This window comes from Coregonus lavaretus (genome assembly GCF_964263955.1).
Source record: "Coregonus lavaretus genome assembly, chromosome: 8".
Lineage (NCBI taxonomy): Eukaryota > Metazoa > Chordata > Actinopteri > Salmoniformes > Salmonidae > Coregonus > Coregonus lavaretus.
Window position 1 is genome coordinate 27,329,507 of NC_139995.1, and position 19,700 is coordinate 27,349,206.

General features: G+C 42.4%; 1 protein-coding gene across 1 annotated transcript; it reads right to left on the minus strand.

The window, feature by feature from the left end:
* Positions 1–70: 70 nt before the first annotated feature.
* LOC311133797 (proteasome subunit alpha type-5) lies at positions 71–5,995 on the minus strand. The gene is made up of 10 exons (XM_084167369.1): positions 5,921–5,995; positions 5,601–5,645; positions 4,993–5,059; positions 2,635–2,761; positions 2,233–2,300; positions 1,875–1,982; positions 1,588–1,646; positions 1,285–1,387; positions 959–1,045; positions 71–649 (listed from the first exon to the last, which is right to left on the minus strand). Exons 2-10 carry the CDS (start codon positions 5,627–5,629, stop codon positions 572–574), a joined length of 726 nt encoding a protein of 241 aa, XP_084023495.1. The 5' UTR covers positions 5,630–5,645; positions 5,921–5,995; the 3' UTR covers positions 71–571.
* Positions 5,996–19,700: the final 13,705 nt, after the last annotated feature.

The following is a 19,700-nucleotide window of genomic DNA, read 5'->3' on the forward strand; positions in this document are numbered from 1 at the left end:
CCCTCCTGTATGATTTTGGTAATGAAACCGTCATAAGTACACACACCATGGAGCCAATGACACAAACCACTCCTTTTACAATACAACGGTTTTATTTTGGCATTGATCCTTAACAAAAAGCACCCCCCTTTAATGTCATTCAGCTCTAAGCACAGATCTGACTGATGCCTCTACAGCACTGTAGAAATCTGCAGTATCCATTTTACATTTTAGTCATGTAGCAGACGCTCTCATCCAGAGCGACCTATAGGAGCAATTAGGGACAACTGCCTTGCTCAAGGGCACATCAACAGATTTTTCACCTAGTCGGCTAGGGGATTCGAACCAGCGACCGTTCGGTTACTGGCCCAACGCTCTTAACCGCTAGGCTACCTGCCGCCCATATCCAGAGCCAAAAGAATAAAAATATATAACACACTACAAAGAGTTGCCTCCCTTCCACACAAGGAACCAATGAATGCAGCGAGAGAGTGCTGATAGGAAATGTAGTTGTAGATGTGTGGTGATCCTCAGAGCCCAGGCAGATTACCTCTCCTCAGCGCTGACTAGGCCCACAAAGCCCCACTCTGCTCTAGATGTCCTTGATAACATCCTCCAGCTCTTCTTTGGAATACATGTGGAAGGTCTTGCCTGGCTCTATTGTAGCCAGCTGAAGGGGTGAGAGAGGGGAGAGCAGGTTAGCACACAAATGTGATGATATGTTTTGGATCATTGCTGTCCATCACCCTAACGATAGCTGGTACACCAGTAAAACAGAAATATTAGTCCCTCTAGGACTAAGGCTGAGCAGACCTGAACTTATGGTAAACAATACAATATGACAATAGCTCCACCAAGATGTCTGGTAGGCTTAGTGGAGCTTACACAATATTGCTTAGATCCAACAACTTCCACATCTCCAATAGATGTATAGACTAGAGGTAGGGTCAGTGGTTGAGAATGAAGGATTAGAGCTCACCTCAATGTTGGTAGCATTCAGCTTCTCCTCCATCACCTGCTTTAGGATGGTGAGGGATGACTTGATGGCCTCTTTTAACGTCATGGACTGGAGAGGCCACCCAGAGAGAAAACAGAGGTCTTGCTTAATAAATAAAATAAATAATACTGTCGTCACCCTTGTGATAGGATGGAGAATGAAACCGACTGACAGTCTGGTGGAGTTGTGGTGGGAGAGGAGGAAGGAAAGGGAATGGTGGGTGATGGAGGAAGTAATGAAGGAAACAGTTGTGGTGGGTGATGGTAATGATGGGGTGACAGCAACAGAGGAGAGGAGGATGATGGTACCTTGTGGTAGACCTCCTGCAGAGAGCTCTGGGCTCCCTCAGAGGCAGAGCCAATGGCCCGGGCATCACACTGGACAAAGGTGCCTGACGGATCCATATGGTACCTACACACACACGAAGTTGGAAAATTAGGGGTTGTAGAAATTCAAGAGACATTTCACCATCTGATGAAGACTGAAGGTCTGATTCTGATGAAAACTCAGCACAAATCCTGGATTAGAAGTGAGGTATGAAAGATTTTGCCCAAACCAATTATACCACACAAAAACAAAGTGTTAAATGTATGTTGAATAGATTAACGTACAGCTGGGGCCCTTTCTCATCCAGTCCACCAAAGAGAAGCGCTACACCGAAGGGTCGGCTCTGAGGAGAGAGAACCACAGGGAATGAGTACAGTGTGACACCTCACAGCTGTGGGAAAATAAGTGACAACTAGCTGGAAAAGTGCTTTCAACCTCTACCAGTTTCTATGTCATACATTGATGAATTAATACATCACTGAATGAATGAAAAAGTTTGCAATAAGTGAGTGAGCAGTAAGTGAGTGAGTTGATCTTGGAGGTTTTGTCTCATCTTTCTGTGGTCACTAACCATGGCTCCAGGGTCTGCATCCTCCTCTCCAAACTGCAGGGCCAGGTTAGACACGGCCTGGGTCACACTCTCCACTGTCATGGTCTCGTTGTAGGTGAACCAGTGGTTCTGGAAGGGGACAAACAAAGCAGGGGTAAAAAGGAAAGAAACTAAAACACTTTACATATCAAGTAGTTGAGGAACTAAAATGCTTTCCTTTTTGTTGTACAAAATTGCTTTACAAGTAGTTGACGACGTAGTGTGCATCTCATAAGCGCAAACATTAGTCATGTGTTCATTTTCACCTCGACAGTGTAGTAATGTTCAGCTAGAAAATGCACCTGTACTTGAATTCAGCCAACTCAACACGTGTACATACCTGTGTCTCCACTCTTGCTTTGTCGATAAGAGTCTTGGCATCAGCTATCAAGCCACTCATAGCACAACCTTTGAGGAGATGAGACGGACACTCAAACACATTTTCAAACTTTGAATACTATCTCTGAAACACGGTCTATACAAGGCCTCTTTTACACAGTGGTGCTTATCTTAAAAATACTTTTCTGATACAAAAATATGTTGAGCCTATAAAAATGATTCTGACCGCCTCATCCAGTTACCTTTTATTTTCCCAGAATGATTGAGAACACTTCTTTTCTCCATAGACCGGTCAGGTCATGTGTTATACAAACAACCTGAGCTCCAATAAGTGTTCACTTCTTTGTGTTGTTTGACAGTGTCTGGCCCTGCCTAGCGAGTAGTCCCTGCTCTGCCTGCTTACCGATGTGGGTGTCGATCTCCACAATCTTCTCGATGCTGCTGGGCTCCATTAGAGGAGATGTGATCCTCTTCTCCACGGCCAGACACACCCCCTCAGACGTCTGGATGCCAATGGCTGTGGAGCCCAGCTGAGAGACAACAGGTGTTCAGACTCTTTCAGATAGAAATGTCATATACAGAGATGACCAGTTGTCCCCAGCCCCGCTCTCTAAGCTTTATACTTGAGTACTGTATCGTTATGTAGCCTAGACCGTTGTCTAACTTTTTTATTTTATTTATTTAACCAGGTAAGCCAGTTGAGAACAAGTTCTCATTTACAACTGCGACCTGGCCAAGATAAAGCAAAGCAGTGCGATAAAACAACAACACAGAGTTACACATGGGATAAACAAAACATACAGTCAATAACACAATAGAAAATCTATATACAGTGTGTGCAAATGTAGTAAGTTATGGAGGTAAGGCAATAAATAGGCCATAGTGAAAAATAATTACAATTTAGTATTAACACTGGAGTGATAGATGTGCAGAAGATGATGTGCAAATAGAGATACTGGGGTGCAAATGAGCAAAATAAATAACAATATGGGGATGAGTTAGTTGGGTGGGCAAATTACAGATGGCCTGTGTACAGGTGCAGTGATCGGTAAGCTGCTCTGACAACTGATGCTTAAAGTTAGTGAGGGAGATAAGAGTCTCCAGCTTCAGAGATTTTTGCAGTTCGTTCCAGTCATTAGCAGCAGAGAACTGGAAGGAATGGCGGCCAAAGGAGGTGTTGTCTTTGGGTATGACCAGTGAGATATACCTGCTGGAGCGCATACTATGGGTGGGTGTTGCTATGGTGACCAATGAGCTAAGATAAGGCAGGGATTTGCCTAGCAGAGATTTATAGATGACCTGGAGCCAGTGGGATTGGCGACGAATATGTAGTGAGGGCCAGCCAATGAGAGCGTACAGGTCACAATGGTGGGTAGTATATGGGGCTTTGGTGACAAAACAGATGGCACTGTGATAGACTACATCCAATTTGCTGAGTAGAGTGTTGGAGGCTATTTTGTAAATGACATCGCCGAAGTCAAGGATTGGCAGGATAGTAAAGTTTTACAAGGGCATGTTTGGCAGCATGAGTGAAGGAGGCTTTGTTGCGAAATAGGAAGCCGATTCTAGATTTAACTTTGGATTGGAGATCCTTAATGTGAGTCTGGAAGGAGTTTACGGTCTAACCAGACACCTAGGTATTTGTAGTTATCCACATATCCTAAGTCAGACCCACCGAGAGTAGTGATTCTAGTCGGGCAGGCGGGTGCAAGCAGCGTTCGATTGAAGAGCATGCATTTAGTTTTACTAGCGTTTAAGAGCAGTTGGAGGCTACTGGAGGAGTGTTGTATGGTGTTGAAGCTCGTTTGGAGGTTTGTTAACACAGTGTCCAATGAAGGGCCAGATGTATTCAAAATGGTGTCGTCTGTGTAGAGGTGGATCTGAGAGTCACCAGCAGCAAGAGCGACATCATTGATATACATAGAGAATAGAGTTGGCCCGAGAATTGAACCCTGTGGCACCCCCATAGAGACTGCCAGAGGTCCAGACAACAGGCCCTCCAATTTGACACATTGAACTCTATCTGAGAAGTAGTTGGTGAACCAGGCGAGGCAGTCATTTGAGAAACCAAGGCTATTTAGTCTGCCAATAAGAACTTAAATAATGTGACATTTGAATTGTCCATTTTTTATATTTCTCTACTACATATTACATTTACATTTTAGTCATTTAGCAGACGCTCTTATCCAGAGCGACTTACAGTTAGTGAGTGCATACATTATTTTTTATACTGGCCCCCCGTGGGAATCGAACCCACAACCCTGGCGTTGCAAACGCCATGCTCTACCAACTGAGTCCCTGCCGGCCATTCCCTCCCCTACCCTGGACGACGGGGGGGCAATTGTGCGCCGCCGATATTCTATGCTAATATACCTTGTTGACATTCCATTCTCTAGTATTTAAGGATGGCTGCACCTGCTGCACTTGTTACCCACAGCAGTTGTGTACTTAATTTCTTTTTACAGCACTAATTAAGGCCAATACATGTTAATTTTTGTTTTATTTTTAGCACCTTGCACGGTCACCCTCAGTATTATTTTGAGCATGGATTAAATTAAGTTGATTATTTTTGCATCTCGGCCTCCTTGGGTTATTATTTTTCATGCTTTGAGTGAGAGTACCTTTTGAACGCTATATACAGATGACGCACAACGTTGCCTATTTTCCGTGACAACGAACAATGTCTTCCGAGGAAGCTATTATTATAGGTAAAGTGTAATGGTGTGTTCTTGTGATATTGAATTTTATGTTTTGAAAATACCTTAATAGCCTCAATAGCATATTCCACTTGGAACAGTCGTCCCTCTGGAGAAAAGGTGTTTACTCCTCTGAAAAAAAGATGAGATTTAGTGCACTGAAGTTCCAATAGCTATTCCGTCAGTACTGTACTGTGAAGGTTTAGAAAAATGTATTGTAGCTAACGTTGGCTAGCCAGCCAACTTCAGGATGTTAGCTAGCGCTTTCTAGAAGAACGGAGGTAGCAGGTAACGTAAACTTCTTTCTCCGCACAAATTAAGCTTATTTCTCTACACAAAATACACCAGACTGGAACACAACCATTATGCAATTAGTTACTGTAACTAACTAACGTTAGCTAAGTGAAAGTGAAAGAAACTTTAACGTTAGCTAGCTAACGTTATCCAGCAAACTATCACGGCAATTTCAGTGACATATTACAATATACCAGTAAGGAATGACTAATTCGCAAATGTTTACCAGACACAACAAGTGCACAAACCACCTAACTAGCCAACTAGATGGCGAGCTAAACAAAGAGTATTGTGGTACGTACGGGCAAGTTAACGATGTAATTGTTAGCAGCTAGTTAGCTAGCCCGGTGTCATGACAATGCAGAGTTCCGAGTCTTACCTGTCGTACTCCGATCTGGTCAAAAACATCTTAAAGATTTTAGATCTGTAAAAAAAAACATTTAGTTGAAGATACGCGATTGGGAACATGCAATTAAAACACAAAATGCTACGTTAGCTCGCGTGTGGAAACGTGCAGATCGGTAGGAAATATGTGTACAGTAGCTACGTTAACACCACCAGCATTAATTCAGACAGTCAGAGCTAGGGTAACGTTACACTCTACGATACTATTAAACAACATTATGTATGGCTCATACATCTATAATGGAAAATAACGTTGGATTCGCAGTCTAGAAAGAAAATACTATAGTTGCCTACCACCCGCTCTAGATCGTTGAATGAGTTCGCTTGTTTCTGCAGGAAGTGTGTGCGTGCTCAAAAACACCGAAAGGGAAATGCTTCTGCTGCTTCTTCTTCTTTGGGGTTTAACGGCGGTTGGCATCCAATATGTTTCATTACCGCCCCCAGCTAGACTATAATATAATTATATTATACTTTGTGACACAAAATAGAAAAAATAATAATAATAATAATAAAAACTCCTTCTAACTAACCCTACACTCATTAAAAACCCACTACCCCATTCCACTACTTTGACCCTACCTTGCCAATGGCCTGAGAGGACGGATCACCACTCAACACACCCTTAAGTCAAATCTCGTATACCCAAAATCCTTCTCTGCAGCTACCACCGCAACATCTATTTTCTGTGATATACGTTCCATTTCTGCGTTACAGTTGATAACCATTGCTATGAACGCTAAGAAGCCAACCTTACTGAAGCATACAGTGCATTCGGAAAGTATTCAGACTCCTTGACTTTTTTCACATTTTGTTATGTTACAGCCTAATTCTAAAATTAATTAAATTAGTTTTTTCCTCATCAATCTACACACAGTACCCCATAATGATAAAGCGTAAACAGGTTTTTAGAAGGTTTTGCAAAAAAAAAAAAATATATATATATAAATACCTTATTTACATAAGTATTCAGACCCTTTGCTATGAGACTCGAAATTGAGCTCAGGTGCATCCTGTTTCCATTGCTCATCCTTGAGATGTTTCTACAACTTGATTGGAGTCCACCTGAGGTAAATTCAATTGATGGGACATGATTTGGAAAGGCACACACTTTTCTATATAAGGTCCCACAGTCGACAGTGCATGTCAGAGCAAAAACCAAGCCATGAGATCGAAGGAATTGTCCGTAGAGCTCCAAGACAGGATTGTGGTGAGGCACAGATCTGGGGAAGGGTACCCAAAAATTCTGCAGCATTGAAGGTCCCCAAGAACACAGTAGCCTCCATCATTCTGAAATGGAAGAAGTTTGGAACCACCAAGACTCTTCCTAGAGCTGGCTGCCTGGCCAAACTGAGCAATCGGGGGAGAAGGGCATTGGTCAGGGAGGTGACCAAGAACCCGATGGTCACTCTGACAGAGCTCCAGAGTTCCTCTGTGGCGATGGGAGAACCTTCCAGAAGGACAACAATCTCTGCAGCACTCCACCAATCAGGCCTTTATGGTAGAGTAGCCAGACGGAAGCCACTCCTCAGTTAAAGGCACATGACAGCCCGCTTGGAGTTTGCCAAAAGGCACCTAAAGGACTCTCAGACCATGAGAAACATGATTCTCTGGTCTGATGAAACCAAGATTGAACTATTTGGCCTGAATGCCAAGCTTCACGTCTGGAGGAAACCTGGCACCATCCCTACAGTGAAGATTGGTGGTGGCAGCATCATGCTGTGGGGATGTTTTTCAGCGGCAGGGACTGGGAGACTAGTCAGGATCGAGGGAAAGATGAACGGAGCAAAGTACAGAGAGCTCCTTGATGCTCCAGAGCGCTCAGGACCTCAGACTGGGGTGAAGGTTCACCTTCCAACAGGACAACGACCCTAAGCACACAGCCAAGACAATGCAGGAGTGGCTTCGGGACAAGTCTCTGAATGTCTTTGAGTGGCCCAGCCAGAGCCCGGACTTGAACCTGATCGAACATCTCTGGAGAGACCTGAAAATAGCTGTGCAGCGACACTCCCCATCCAACCTGACAGAGCTTGAGAGGATCTGCACAGAAGAATGGGAGAAACTCCCAAAATACTGGTGTGCTAAGCTTTTAGCGTCATACCCAAGAAGACTTGAAGCTGTAATCGCTGCCAAAGGTGCTTCAACAAAGTACTGAGTAAAGGGTCTGAATACTTATTTAAATGTAATATTTCAGTTTTATATTTTTAATATATTTGCTAACATTTCTAAAAACCTGTTTTTGCTTTGTCATTATGTGGTATTGTGTGTAGATTGATGAGAAGAAGAAAACAATTCATCCATTTTAGAATAAGGCTGTAACGTACAAAATGTGGAAAAAGTCAAGGGGTCTGAATACTTTCCGAATGCACAGTATATATACAGTTGACATACAAAATACATGCCAATGCAAACGTGCATTTGTGTCCAAATGCAAGTCAGACTTTGAAATCAGAATCACCTTTATTCACCAAATACATTTGTATGTACAGGAATTTGACTCAGTGAATTGGAGCTGCTACAGAGTTACAGACAGACAATAACAGACAGATAACAGACAGACAATAAACAGAAAGACAATAGACAGAAAGTACGGACATAATACACTGTAGATGCAGAATTTACACAATCCACATACAGTATGTACACTATCGGCACTCAAGCCAAAAACGACAGACTATACTAACAATGTATAGATCTGAACAGTATAATAGCCTATAGTCGTGCAAAGCATAAACTTATGAGAAATGCAACTGAAAATGTAACCTTATGCCTATGTAATAGCATAACCGTTGTACTGAAACCACTCTGTGGTTGTATGTGATACCCTATCAGAAGGCAGGTGAAGTAATGACCATATTGCTTAGACCTTCTTGATCTTTTCAAATCTACGTGGAGTAGGACCTAGGGATCGATTTAGGATTCAGAACATGTATGTCACACCAACCACAACCACAGGGGAGCGACAGATACACAACTTGTTCAGGCCTACCATCATTTTGCCTCAGATACCAAGAAAACATCAAACCAAACCCTAGTAAACTGAGAGACACTGCATCATGACATTTATAATGGTTTATTGGAAAGCTTGTATCATCTCAAAGGCATATCAAAAATATGTCCCAGTTATTTTGAGGACCTGAAACCACCACCATGACAGAACAGCAAATGAGCAACACACATCTCTAAAGGGGAGCTGAAATCAATCAGAGTTGAAATATCAATCACATAAAAAGTCTTAAGACTCAAGTCTGAAATTAAAGCACTTAGAAAACTAGGACTTTTATTTATTTTTTACTCCCTCTCAAATCACCAGTATTACCATACACATTATTTTCACAATTTACTTAACCTATTTGTTTGTCTTTTGTGCCTTTAATTAAGAACAAAGTTGTAACTTTCTCATTGGTGAAAAAAGACACACAAAACAGTACAGGTGAGGAAAGTACCCCAAGCACAGTGGACCCCTTATACTGCCCACTCAAAAGTACTTATAGTAGGTCATTAACACAGTTTACCCTCAGTGTCTCTACCAGTTCTAAGCTAAATACAATTGATTGCATGATTCTCATAGCCCTATTAGTCTTATTACTGTCAAGTCTAATGTTGTTCATTCATTTCTTATGAAAGGTTTTAGGATAATATGTTACCAAAAATATTAAGAAAGTATTGATTCATGTTTAGTAATACACTCCAGCAGTAGATGTCTTTTCAGGCATAGTGATTTCTAACAAGCAATAAAATCTCATGTTGGATCCATGCAGCAGATACAGCAATGTGTCTTGAAGCCTGAAAATAACTGGTGATAACAAGCCATTGTAACTGGTGATTAATCAGAATAGGAGGCTCACTTTAGCTCATTGCTGCTAGAGCACCCCTGTTACAGAAGGAAGAGAGAACGAAAAAAAAGAGAGAAAGAGAGAGGGGAAATAACAATCATATGGGGTGTGGGACACAAAACAAACATTTATATCCACTGTATTGCAAAATGTATAGAATTGCAGGAAATTAACTGTAAAACTGCAAATGTTTCTCTCCAGACTTAGGTGTAAGTCCAGGTGGGAGTAGATCTGGTAGTACCAGTCCCCATCAGCCAGCTCCTCGTGGAGGGCACATCAGATTTCACCTCCTGTCCGTTCCGCCGGCACGTCACTCTGATTGGTTTGGGGTAGAAGTCGTAGGCGCTGCACATCAGCATGGCAGGGTCTGCCACTGGGGGGAGTCATTGAGCTCAGTCTGACATGTGGCTCTGCTAAGGGAATAATAATAATAATAATATGCCATTTAGCAAACGCTTTTATCCAAAGCGACTTACAGTCATGTGTGCATGACACAAAACTGTAATGTCGGCATAGATCAACGAAACATAGTTTTGATATCATTGAACCTAGACTATGCTTTAGAAATTAGACTTCATTAGATAGATTAGCAGGAATTTATATAGACGATTAGCATTGAACTGTCAATACATACAACTGAGTGTACAAAACATTAGGAACACCTGCTCTTTCTATGACATAGAGTGACCAGGTGAATCCAGGTGAAAGCTATGATCCTTTATTAATGTCACTTGTTAAATCCACTTCAATCAGTGTAGATGAAGGGGAGGAGACAGGTTAAAGAAATATTTTTAAACCTTGAGACAATTGAGACATGGATTGTGTATGTGTACCATTCAGAGGGTGAATATGCAAGACAAAATATTTAAGTGCCTTTGAAGGGGGTATGTAGCTGCCAGGCGCACCGGTTTGAGTGTGTCAAGAACTGCAACGCTTCTGTGTTTTTCACACTCAACAGTTTCCCGTGTGTATCAAGAACGGTCTACCACCTAAAGGACATCCAGCCAACTTGACACAACTGTGGGAAGCATTCGAGTCAACATGGGCCAGCATCCCTTTCGACGCCTTTTAGAGTCCATGCCCCGACGAATTGAGGCTGTTCTGAGGGTAAAAGGGGGTGCAACTCAATATTAGGAAAGTGTTCCTAATGATTTGTGCGCTCAGTGTAGATGACTTGTCTATTAATATTATGTTTGTTTTCATATGCATCCAAGAGGTACTAAAAGTATAATCAGTGTTTTAAATAGTTGCAGCTATAGAACTGCTAAATGTTTGTTTTTTGATAGATAGATAGATAGATAGATAGACAGACAGACAGACAGACAGACAGGCAGGCAGGCAGGCAGGCAGGCAGGCAGGCAGGCAGGCAGGCAGGCAGGCAGGCAGGCAGGCAGGCAGGCAGGCAGGCAGGCAGGCAGGCAGGCAGGCAGGCAGGCAGGCAGGCAGGCAGGCAGGCAGGCAGGCAGATAGATAGATAGATAGATAGATAGATAGATAGATAGATAGATAGATAGATGATAGATAGATAGATAGATAGATAGATAGATAGATAGATAGATAGATAGATAGATAGATAGATAGATAGATAGATAGATAGATAGATAGATAGATAGATAGATAGATAGATAGATAGATACAGTGGCTTGCGAAAGTATTCACCCCCCTTGGCATTTTTCCTATTTTGTTGCTTTACAACCTGGAATTAAAATTAATTTTTTGAGGGGTTTGTATCATTTGTTTTACACAACATGCCTACCACTTTGAAGATGCAACATCTTTTTTTTGTGAAACAAACAACAAATAAGACAAAAAAACTGAAAACTTGAGCGTGCATAACTATTCACCCCCCCCCCCAAAGTCAATAGAGCCACCTTTTGCAGCAATTACAGCTGCAAGTCTCTTGGGGTATGTCTCTCTCTATAAGCTTGGCACATCTAGCCACTGGGATTTTTGCAGATTCTTCGAGGCAAAACTGCTCCAGCTCCTTCAAGTTGGATGGGTTCCGCTGGTGTACAGCAATCTTTAAGTCATACCACAGATTCTCAATAGGCCATTCCAAGATATTTAAATGTTTCCCCTTAAACCACTCGAGTGTTGCTTTAGCAGTATGCTTAGGGCCATTGTCCTTCTGGAAGGTGAACCTCCGTCCCAGTCTCAAATCTCTGGAAGACTGAAACAGGTTTCCCTCAAGAATTTCCCTGCATTTAGCGCCATCCATCATTCCTTCAATTCTGACCAGTTTCCCAGTCCCTGCCGATGAAAAACATCTCGGGGTGATGAGAGGTGTTGGGTTTGCGCCAGACATAGTGTTTTTTTAGTCTCATCTAACCAGAGTACCTTCTTCCATATGTTTGGGGAGTCTCCCACATGCCTTTTGGCGAACACCAAATGTGTTAGCTTTTTTTTTTTATTAAGCAATGGCTTTTTTCTGGCCACTCTTCTGTAAAGCCCAGCTCTGTGGAGTGTATGGCTTAAAGTGGTCCTATGGACAGATACTCCAATCTCCGCTGTGGAGCTTTGCAGCTCCTTCAGGGTAATCTTTGGTCTCTTTGTTGCCTCTCTGAATAATGCCCTCCTTGCCTGGTCCGTGAGTTTTGGTGGGCGGCCCTCTCTTGGCAGGTTTGTTGTGGTGCCATATTCTTTCCATTTTTTAATAATGGATTTAATGGTGCTCCGTTGGATGTTCAAAGTTTTGGATATTTTTTTTATAACCCAACCCCTAAATCTTATCCATAAGCCTAAAATAGTATTTTTCCTTGTGGGGACTGGCGAAATGTCCCCACTTGTCAGATTGTCCTTGTTTTACTAACCTTGTGAGGACTTCTGGCCCCCACAAGGAAAGTAAAACCAAAAACACACACACACACACACAAACACACACACAGTAGTTAAACGATGACGCAATCTCAATTGCATTTCACACTGCCATCTCCCACCTGGACAAGAGGGGAAATAACTATGTGAGAATGCTGTTCATTTACTACAGCTCAGCGTTCAACACCATAGTCCCTTCCAAGCTCATCACCAAGCTAGGGACCCTGGGAGTGAACCCCTCCCTCTGCAACTGGATCCTGGACTTCCTGACGGGCCGGCTCCAGGTGGTGAGGGTAGGCAACAACATCTCCGCCATGCTGACCCTCAACACGGGGGTCCCTCAGGGGTGTGTGCTTAGTACCCTCTTGTACTCCCTGTTCACCCACGACTGTGTGGCCACGCACGACTCCAACACCATCATCAAGTATGTTGACAACACGATGGTGGTAGGCCTGATCACCAATGGCGATGAGTCCGCCTACAGGGAGGAGGTCAGAGACTTAGCAGTGTGGTGCCAGGACAACAACCTGTCCCTCAACGTCAGTAAGACCAAAGAGCTGATCATGGACTATAGGAGAAAGAGGGGAGAGCACGCCCCTATCCACATCAACCGGGCTGTTGTGGAGCGGGTCAAGAGCTTCAAGTTCCTTGGCGTCCACATCACTAAGGACTTAACATGGTCCACACACACCCACACAGTTGTAAAGAGGTCACGGCAGCCCCTCTTCCCCCTCAGAAGGCTGAAAAGATTTGGCATGGGCCCTCGGATCCTCAAAATGTTATACAGCTGCACCAAATAGAACATCTTGACTGGCTGCATCACCGCTTGGTATGGCAAATGCACCACCCTTGACCACAAAGTGTTACTGAGGGTGGTGCGGACAGCCCAGTACATCACTGGGGCCGAGCTCCCTGCCATCCAGAACCTCTATATCAGGCGTTGTTAGAGGAAGGCCCAAGAAATTGCCAAAGACTCCAACCACCCAAGCCATAGATTGTTCACTATGCTACCGTCCGGCAAACGGTACCGGAGCCTCGACTCTCGGGCCAACAGGCTACGAGACAGCTTCTACCCCCAAGCCATAAGACTGCTAAATAGCCAGACTGCTAAATAGTCAATTAACTATCTGCACTGACTCTATCTTGCTCTGACCCTTCGCATACTCACAACACTATATATACACACCATACAGTATACACACTCACACACACACACACACTAAATTGTTTTAATTTTTCAAAGTTTTTTTAATTTGCCATTTTTTATGATTATACAGATAACAGACAGAACAGGTAGAGGGCAGAACACACACGAATCCCCTACCAAATCAAACCCACCCCAACCCCCCCATGCTCTAACAGAGCCCCACCCCAAAACCAGACATAAAGCAGACAGGATATACAATGAGTAATATAATAAAATATTTAAAAATAATACAAAGAAATTATAAGACAAAAAGTTTAAAAAGAGTACAAATAATGATACAAATTCTAATTTGGGTTGGTTTATGGAGTTGTGAAATTAGCTGTGTTCAAGTCTTCTACAAAGGATAGGAAAGGTTGCCAGATATTATAAAATGTAATTGCAGATCCCATAACGGAGTAACGCATTTTCTATAGCTTGAGATGTTGCATAAACTTCCTTTATTTAATGTTTAAAAGTAGGAGGAAACCGATCCTTCCACTTAAATAGTATAAGACGTCTAGCTAGAAGAGTAGTAAATGCCAGCATGTTGCCCATAGAACTGTTTAGACGGGCCTCCTGTGGTGCCACTCCCAATAATGCAATATAGGCAGAAGGTTCTATAGGTCTCTCCAGTATCTTAGAAAATGTCTCAAAAATTGATATCCAGAAATCTGTCAATTTCGGGCATGTCCAAAACATGTGCAATAAAGTAGCAGTAGCCTGCTTACATCAGTCACAAGTGGGATCTATTTCTGGTCTAATCTTGGATAATTTTTCCTTTGACCAATGCAGCCGATTAACTCTTTTAAATTGAATTACAGCATGTCTTAGACATATAGATGAAGAATGTATTATCTGAAGCATACTCTGCCAAGTTTTGTCTGAAAGTTGTTCACCTAAATCCTCTTCCCATTGGTTCTTAAGAAAGTTCAGGAAATCCAGATTGTGTGAGTTTAATAATGTATAGATCAAGTTTATGCCCCCCCACACACACTACATTGACACTCCCACACAAAACCCACACACATTCACATACAGTGAGGGAAAAAAGTATTTGATCCCCTGCTGATTTTGTACGTTTGCCCACTGACAAAGAAATGATCAGTCTATAATTTTAATGGTAGGTTTATTTGAACAGTGAGAGACAGAATAAAAAACAAAAAAATCCAGAAAAACGCATGTCAAAAATGTTATAAATTGATTTTCATTTTAATGAGGGAAATAAGTATTTGACCCCTCTGCAAAACATGACTTAGTACTTGGTGGCAAAACCCTTGTTGGCAATCACAGAGGTCAGACGTTTCTTGTAGTTGGCCACCAGGTTTGCACACAACTCGAACCTTCAGCTCCCTCCACAGATTTTCTATGGGATTAAGGTCTGGAGACTGTCTAGGCCACTCCAGGACCTTAATGTGCTTCTTCTTGAGCCACTCCTTTGTTGCCTTGGCCGTGTGTTTTGGGTCATTGTCATGCTGGAATACCTATATCCACAACCTATTTTCAATGCCCTGGCTGAGGGAAGGAGGTTCTCACCCAAGATTTGACGGTACACTGCCCCGTCCATTGTCCCTTTGATGCGGTGAAGTTGTCCTGTCCCCTTAGCAGAAAAACACCCCCAAAGCATAATGTTTCCACCTCCATGTTTGACGGTGGGGATGGTGTTCTTGGGGTCATAGGCAGCATTCCTCCTCCTCCAAACACGGCGAGTTGAGTTGATGCCAAAGAGCTCCATTTTGGTCTCATCTGACCACAACACTTTCACCCAGTTCTCCTCTGAATCATTCAGATGTTAATTGGCAAACTTCAGACGGGCATGTATATGTGCTTTCTTGAGCAGGGGGACCTTGCGGGCGCTGCAGGATTTCAGTTCTTCACGGTGTAGTGTGTTACTAATTGTTTTCTTGGTGACTATAGTCCCAGCTGCCTTGAGATCATTGACAAGATCCTCCCGTGTAGTTCTGGGCTGATTCCTCACCGTTCTCATGATCATTGCAACTCCACAAGGTGAGATCTTGCATGGAGCCCCAGGCCGAGGGAGATTGACAGTTCTTTTGTGTTTCTTCCATTTGCGAATAATCACACCAACTGTTGTCACCTTCTCACCAAGCTGCTTGGCGATGGTCTTGTAGCCCATTCCAGCCGTGTGTAGGTCTACAATCTTGTCCCTGACATCCTTGGAGAGCTCTTTGGTCTTGGCCATGGTGGAGAGTTGGAATCTGATAGATTGCTTCTGTGGACAGGTGTCTTTTATACAGGTAACAAACAGAGATTAGGAGCACTCCCTTTAAGAGTGTGCTCCTAATCTCAGCTCGTTACCTGTATAAAAGACACCTGGGAGCCAGAAATCATTCTGATTGAGAGGGGGTCAAATACTTATTTCCCTCATTAAAATTCCAATCAATTTTAACATTTTTTACATGCGTTTTTCTGGATTTTTTAGTTGTTATTCTGTCTCTCACTGTTCAAATAAACCTACCATTAAAATTATAGACTGATCATTTATTTGTCAGTGGGCAAACGTACAAAATCAGCAGGGGATCAAATACTTTTTTCCCTCACTGTACACTACATATGCACACACACACATGCCGACACAACACAAACACACATACATACACATTACACACACGCACACTCACACTCACACACTTTTACACTCATTATTTGCTGCTGCTACTCTGCTCTATATTTTACTCTTATTATTATGTATCCTGATGCCCAGTCACTTTACCCTGCCTTCATGTACATATCTACCTCAAATACCTCATACCTCTGCACATTAATCTGGTACTGGTACTCCCTGTATATAGCTCCATTCTTGTGTATTTTATTTGATTCCTTTTGTGTTATGATTTCATTGTGTACATTTTTTTTTACTCTGCATTGTTGTGAAGGGCTCTTAAGCAAGCATTTCACGGTAAAGTCTACACCAGTTGTATTCAGCGTATGTGACAAATAACATTTTATTTTATTTGATTTAAACAGACTCAAGGTGCCAATAGAACTTAGCAATGCTGTCCCTATGAGCTGCGCTGAGTGACCCACTGGCTGACCCACAGACAGTGCAGAACTGTACTTTCCCCTATAGGCTTTGACTAAGGTTTAATATTTGACTGGTATTTTACAAGTGTTCCATCTGGAGAATAAATAACTTTTCTCCAGGGTAACCCGGTATTTCCCATCAAAGCAAGAAGTGTCATTCTAAAGCATGTAAAGCATATAAATATGTCTGCATTTGATTAGAGCTTTGATCGGCATGAACATTCAAGCTTATTGCTACCTGAGCCAGATGAGCCCTACATTAAATACGTTTTATGAGCCCAAGCCCAAAAAAGCCTGAATGATTGTGCCATTATCCAAATAGGCCTATGATAGGCTATATAGGCTACCACCCTTACAGTGGGGAGAACAAGTATTTGATACACTGCCGATTTTGCAGGTTTTCCTACTTATAAAGCATGTAGAGGTCTGTAATTTTTATCATAGGTACACTTCAACTGTGAGAGACGGAATCTAAAACAAAAATCCAGAAAATCACGTTCTATGATTTTTAAGTAATTAATTTGCATTTTATTGCATGACATAAGTATTTGATACATCAGAAAAGCAGAACTTAATATTTGGTACAGAAACCTTTGTTTGCAATTACAGAGATCATACGTTTCCTGTAGGTCTTGACCAGGTTTGCACACACTGCAGCAGGGATTTTGGCCCACTCCTCCATACAGACCTTCTCCAGATCCTTCAGGTTTCAGGGCTGTCGCTGGGCAATACGGACTTTCAGCTCCCTCCAAAGATGTTCTATTGGGTTCAGGTCTGGAGACTGGCTAGGCCACTCCAGGACCTTGTGATGCTTCTTACGGAGCCACTCCTTAGTTGCCCTGGCTGTGTGTTTCGGGTCGTTGTCATGTTGGAAGACCCAGCCACGACCCATCTTCAATGCTCTTACTGAGGGAAGGAGGTTGTTGGCCAAGATCTCGCGATACATGGCCCCATCCATCCTCCCCTCAATACGGTGCAGTTGTCCTGTCCCCTTTGCAGAAAAGCATCCCCAAAGAATGATGTTTCCACCTCCATGCTTCACGGTTGGGATGGTGTTCTTGGGGTTGTACTCATCCTTCTTCTTCCTCCAAACACAGCGAGTGGAGTTTAGACCAAAAAGCTCTATCTTTGTCTCATCAGACCACATGACCTTCTCCCATTCCTCCTCTGGATCATCCAGATGGTCATTGGCAAACTTCAGACGTGCCTGGACATGCGCTGGCTTGAGCAGGGGGACCTTGCGTGCGCTGCAGAATTTTAATCCATGACGGCGTAGTGTGTTACTAATGGTTTTCTTTGAGACTGTGGTCCCAGCTCTCTTCAGGTCATTGACCAGGTCCTGCTGTGTAGTTCTGGGCTGATCCCTCACCTTCCTCATGATCATTGATGCCCCACGAGGTGAGATCTTGCATGGAGCCCCAGACCGAGGGTGATTGACCGTCATCTTGAACTTCTTCCATTTTCTAATAATTGCGCCAACAGTTGTTGCCTTCTCACTAAGCTGCTTGCCTATTGTCCTGTAGCCCATACCAGCCTTGTGCAGATCTACAATTTTATCCCTGATGTCCTTACACAGCTCTCTGGTCTTGGCCATTGTGGAGAGGTTGGAGTCTGTTTGATTGAGTGTGTGGACAGGTGTCTTTTATACAGGTAACGAGTTCAAACAGGTGCAGTTAATACAGGTAATGAGTGGAGAACAGGAGGGCTTCTTAAAGAAAAACTAACAGGTCTGTGAGAGCCGGAATTCTTACTGGTTGGTAGGTGATCAAATACTTATGTCATGCAATAAAATGCAAATTAATTACTTAAAAATCATACAATGTGATTTTCTGGATTTTTGTTTTAGATTCCATCTCTCACAGTTGAATTGTACTTATGATAAAAGTTACAGACCTCTACATGCTTTGTAAGTAGGAAAACCTGCAAAATCGGCAGTGTATCAAATACTTGTTCTCCCCACTGTACACACACAGAAAAACATAAAAGCCCATAGATGTATGCTCTCTTGGGGGAAGAAATCAAACAAGCTCCAGTCATCTTTTTGAGTGAGGACTGTATTACTGGACTGGATTTACGCACCTCGTTCAAACCATGAAGTTGGGAGAGAACAAGCAAGCGACAAGCGATGCTGGTGCAGGGCATGCGGCCTATAAAGTTTATAATTATAGAATAGCGAATTTGATTTGAATTGTTATATTAGTAGGCTGACGCATTACTTATAATTATAATATTTCCCCTAATGTTGTGCGACATGCGTATTCCTCTTCCCCTATCTATTGTTGCTTCATTCCTTCCTTGCTCTCAACAGTTAAATACGTTTTGTTGTCCTTATCTTTAACATTGTAATGACATGCTTGAATAATATAGTACTAGAATAAGATGCAGACGGCTTTTAGATCCTTTTCATGAATATTGAATGGTTATGGGTCTAAATCTATAGCCTATCGCAATCGCGCAGTGTGCTCGCTCTTCATTCAAACTCATCGCAAGTTATTTTGGCTGCTGCATTTAACATTCTGCAAACAAAAGCAAGCTTGCATCCCTCTTCGAATAGTCTATTAGTATAAGAAAATGCAACAACCAAAACATGTCCAACAAGCTATTCTAGTCTAGAATTTCCTGGGACACCACAAAAGATGTAAAAAAAAAAAAAAAAGAAGAAAAGGCCAGCTGAGAGCAGGTGCGTATTGTGCAAGAAAACAGTCATAATATGGAAAGAAAAATCATAGCACAAATGCATGAAAGCCAAACACACTACAGCCAATAGGCCTACCTCAGACATAATTTTGTGTATCCACTCCTGTTTAGTTTGAGTTCAGTGAACTAATGGTATAAACTACTTAAGTAAAAATACTTTAAAGTACTACTTAAGTAGTTGTTTGTGGTATCTGTACTTTACTTTACTGTTTATATTTACTTCACTACATTCCTAAAGAATATAATGTACTTTTTACTCCATACATTTTCCCTGACACCCAAAATACTCCTTACATTTTGAATGCTTAGCAGGACAGGAAAATGGTCAAATTCACACACTTATCAAGAGAACATCCCTAGTCACCCCTACTGCCTCTGATCTGGCGGACTCAATGAACACAAACACTTTGTTTGTAGATTAGGTCTGAATGTTGGAGTGTGCCTCTGGTTTGCTTAATATAAACAATTTGAAATGATTCTACTTTTACTTTTGATACTTAAG

What these genes read in the sequence shown, in the direction of transcription:
- LOC311133797 (XM_084167369.1), bottom strand. Translation starts at nt 5,629, where the DNA reads ATGTTTTTGACCAGATCGGAGTACGACAG. An exon ending in ATGCTATTGAGGCTATTAAG is followed by an intron (nt 2,762 to 4,992) that starts GTATTTTCAAAA and finishes GTTGTCTCTCAG; the next exon opens with CTGGGCTCCACAGCCATTGG. An exon ending in ATGCAGACCCTGGAGCCATG is followed by an intron (nt 1,647 to 1,874) that starts GTTAGTGACCAC and finishes CTCTCTCCTCAG; the next exon opens with AGCCGACCCTTCGGTGTAGC.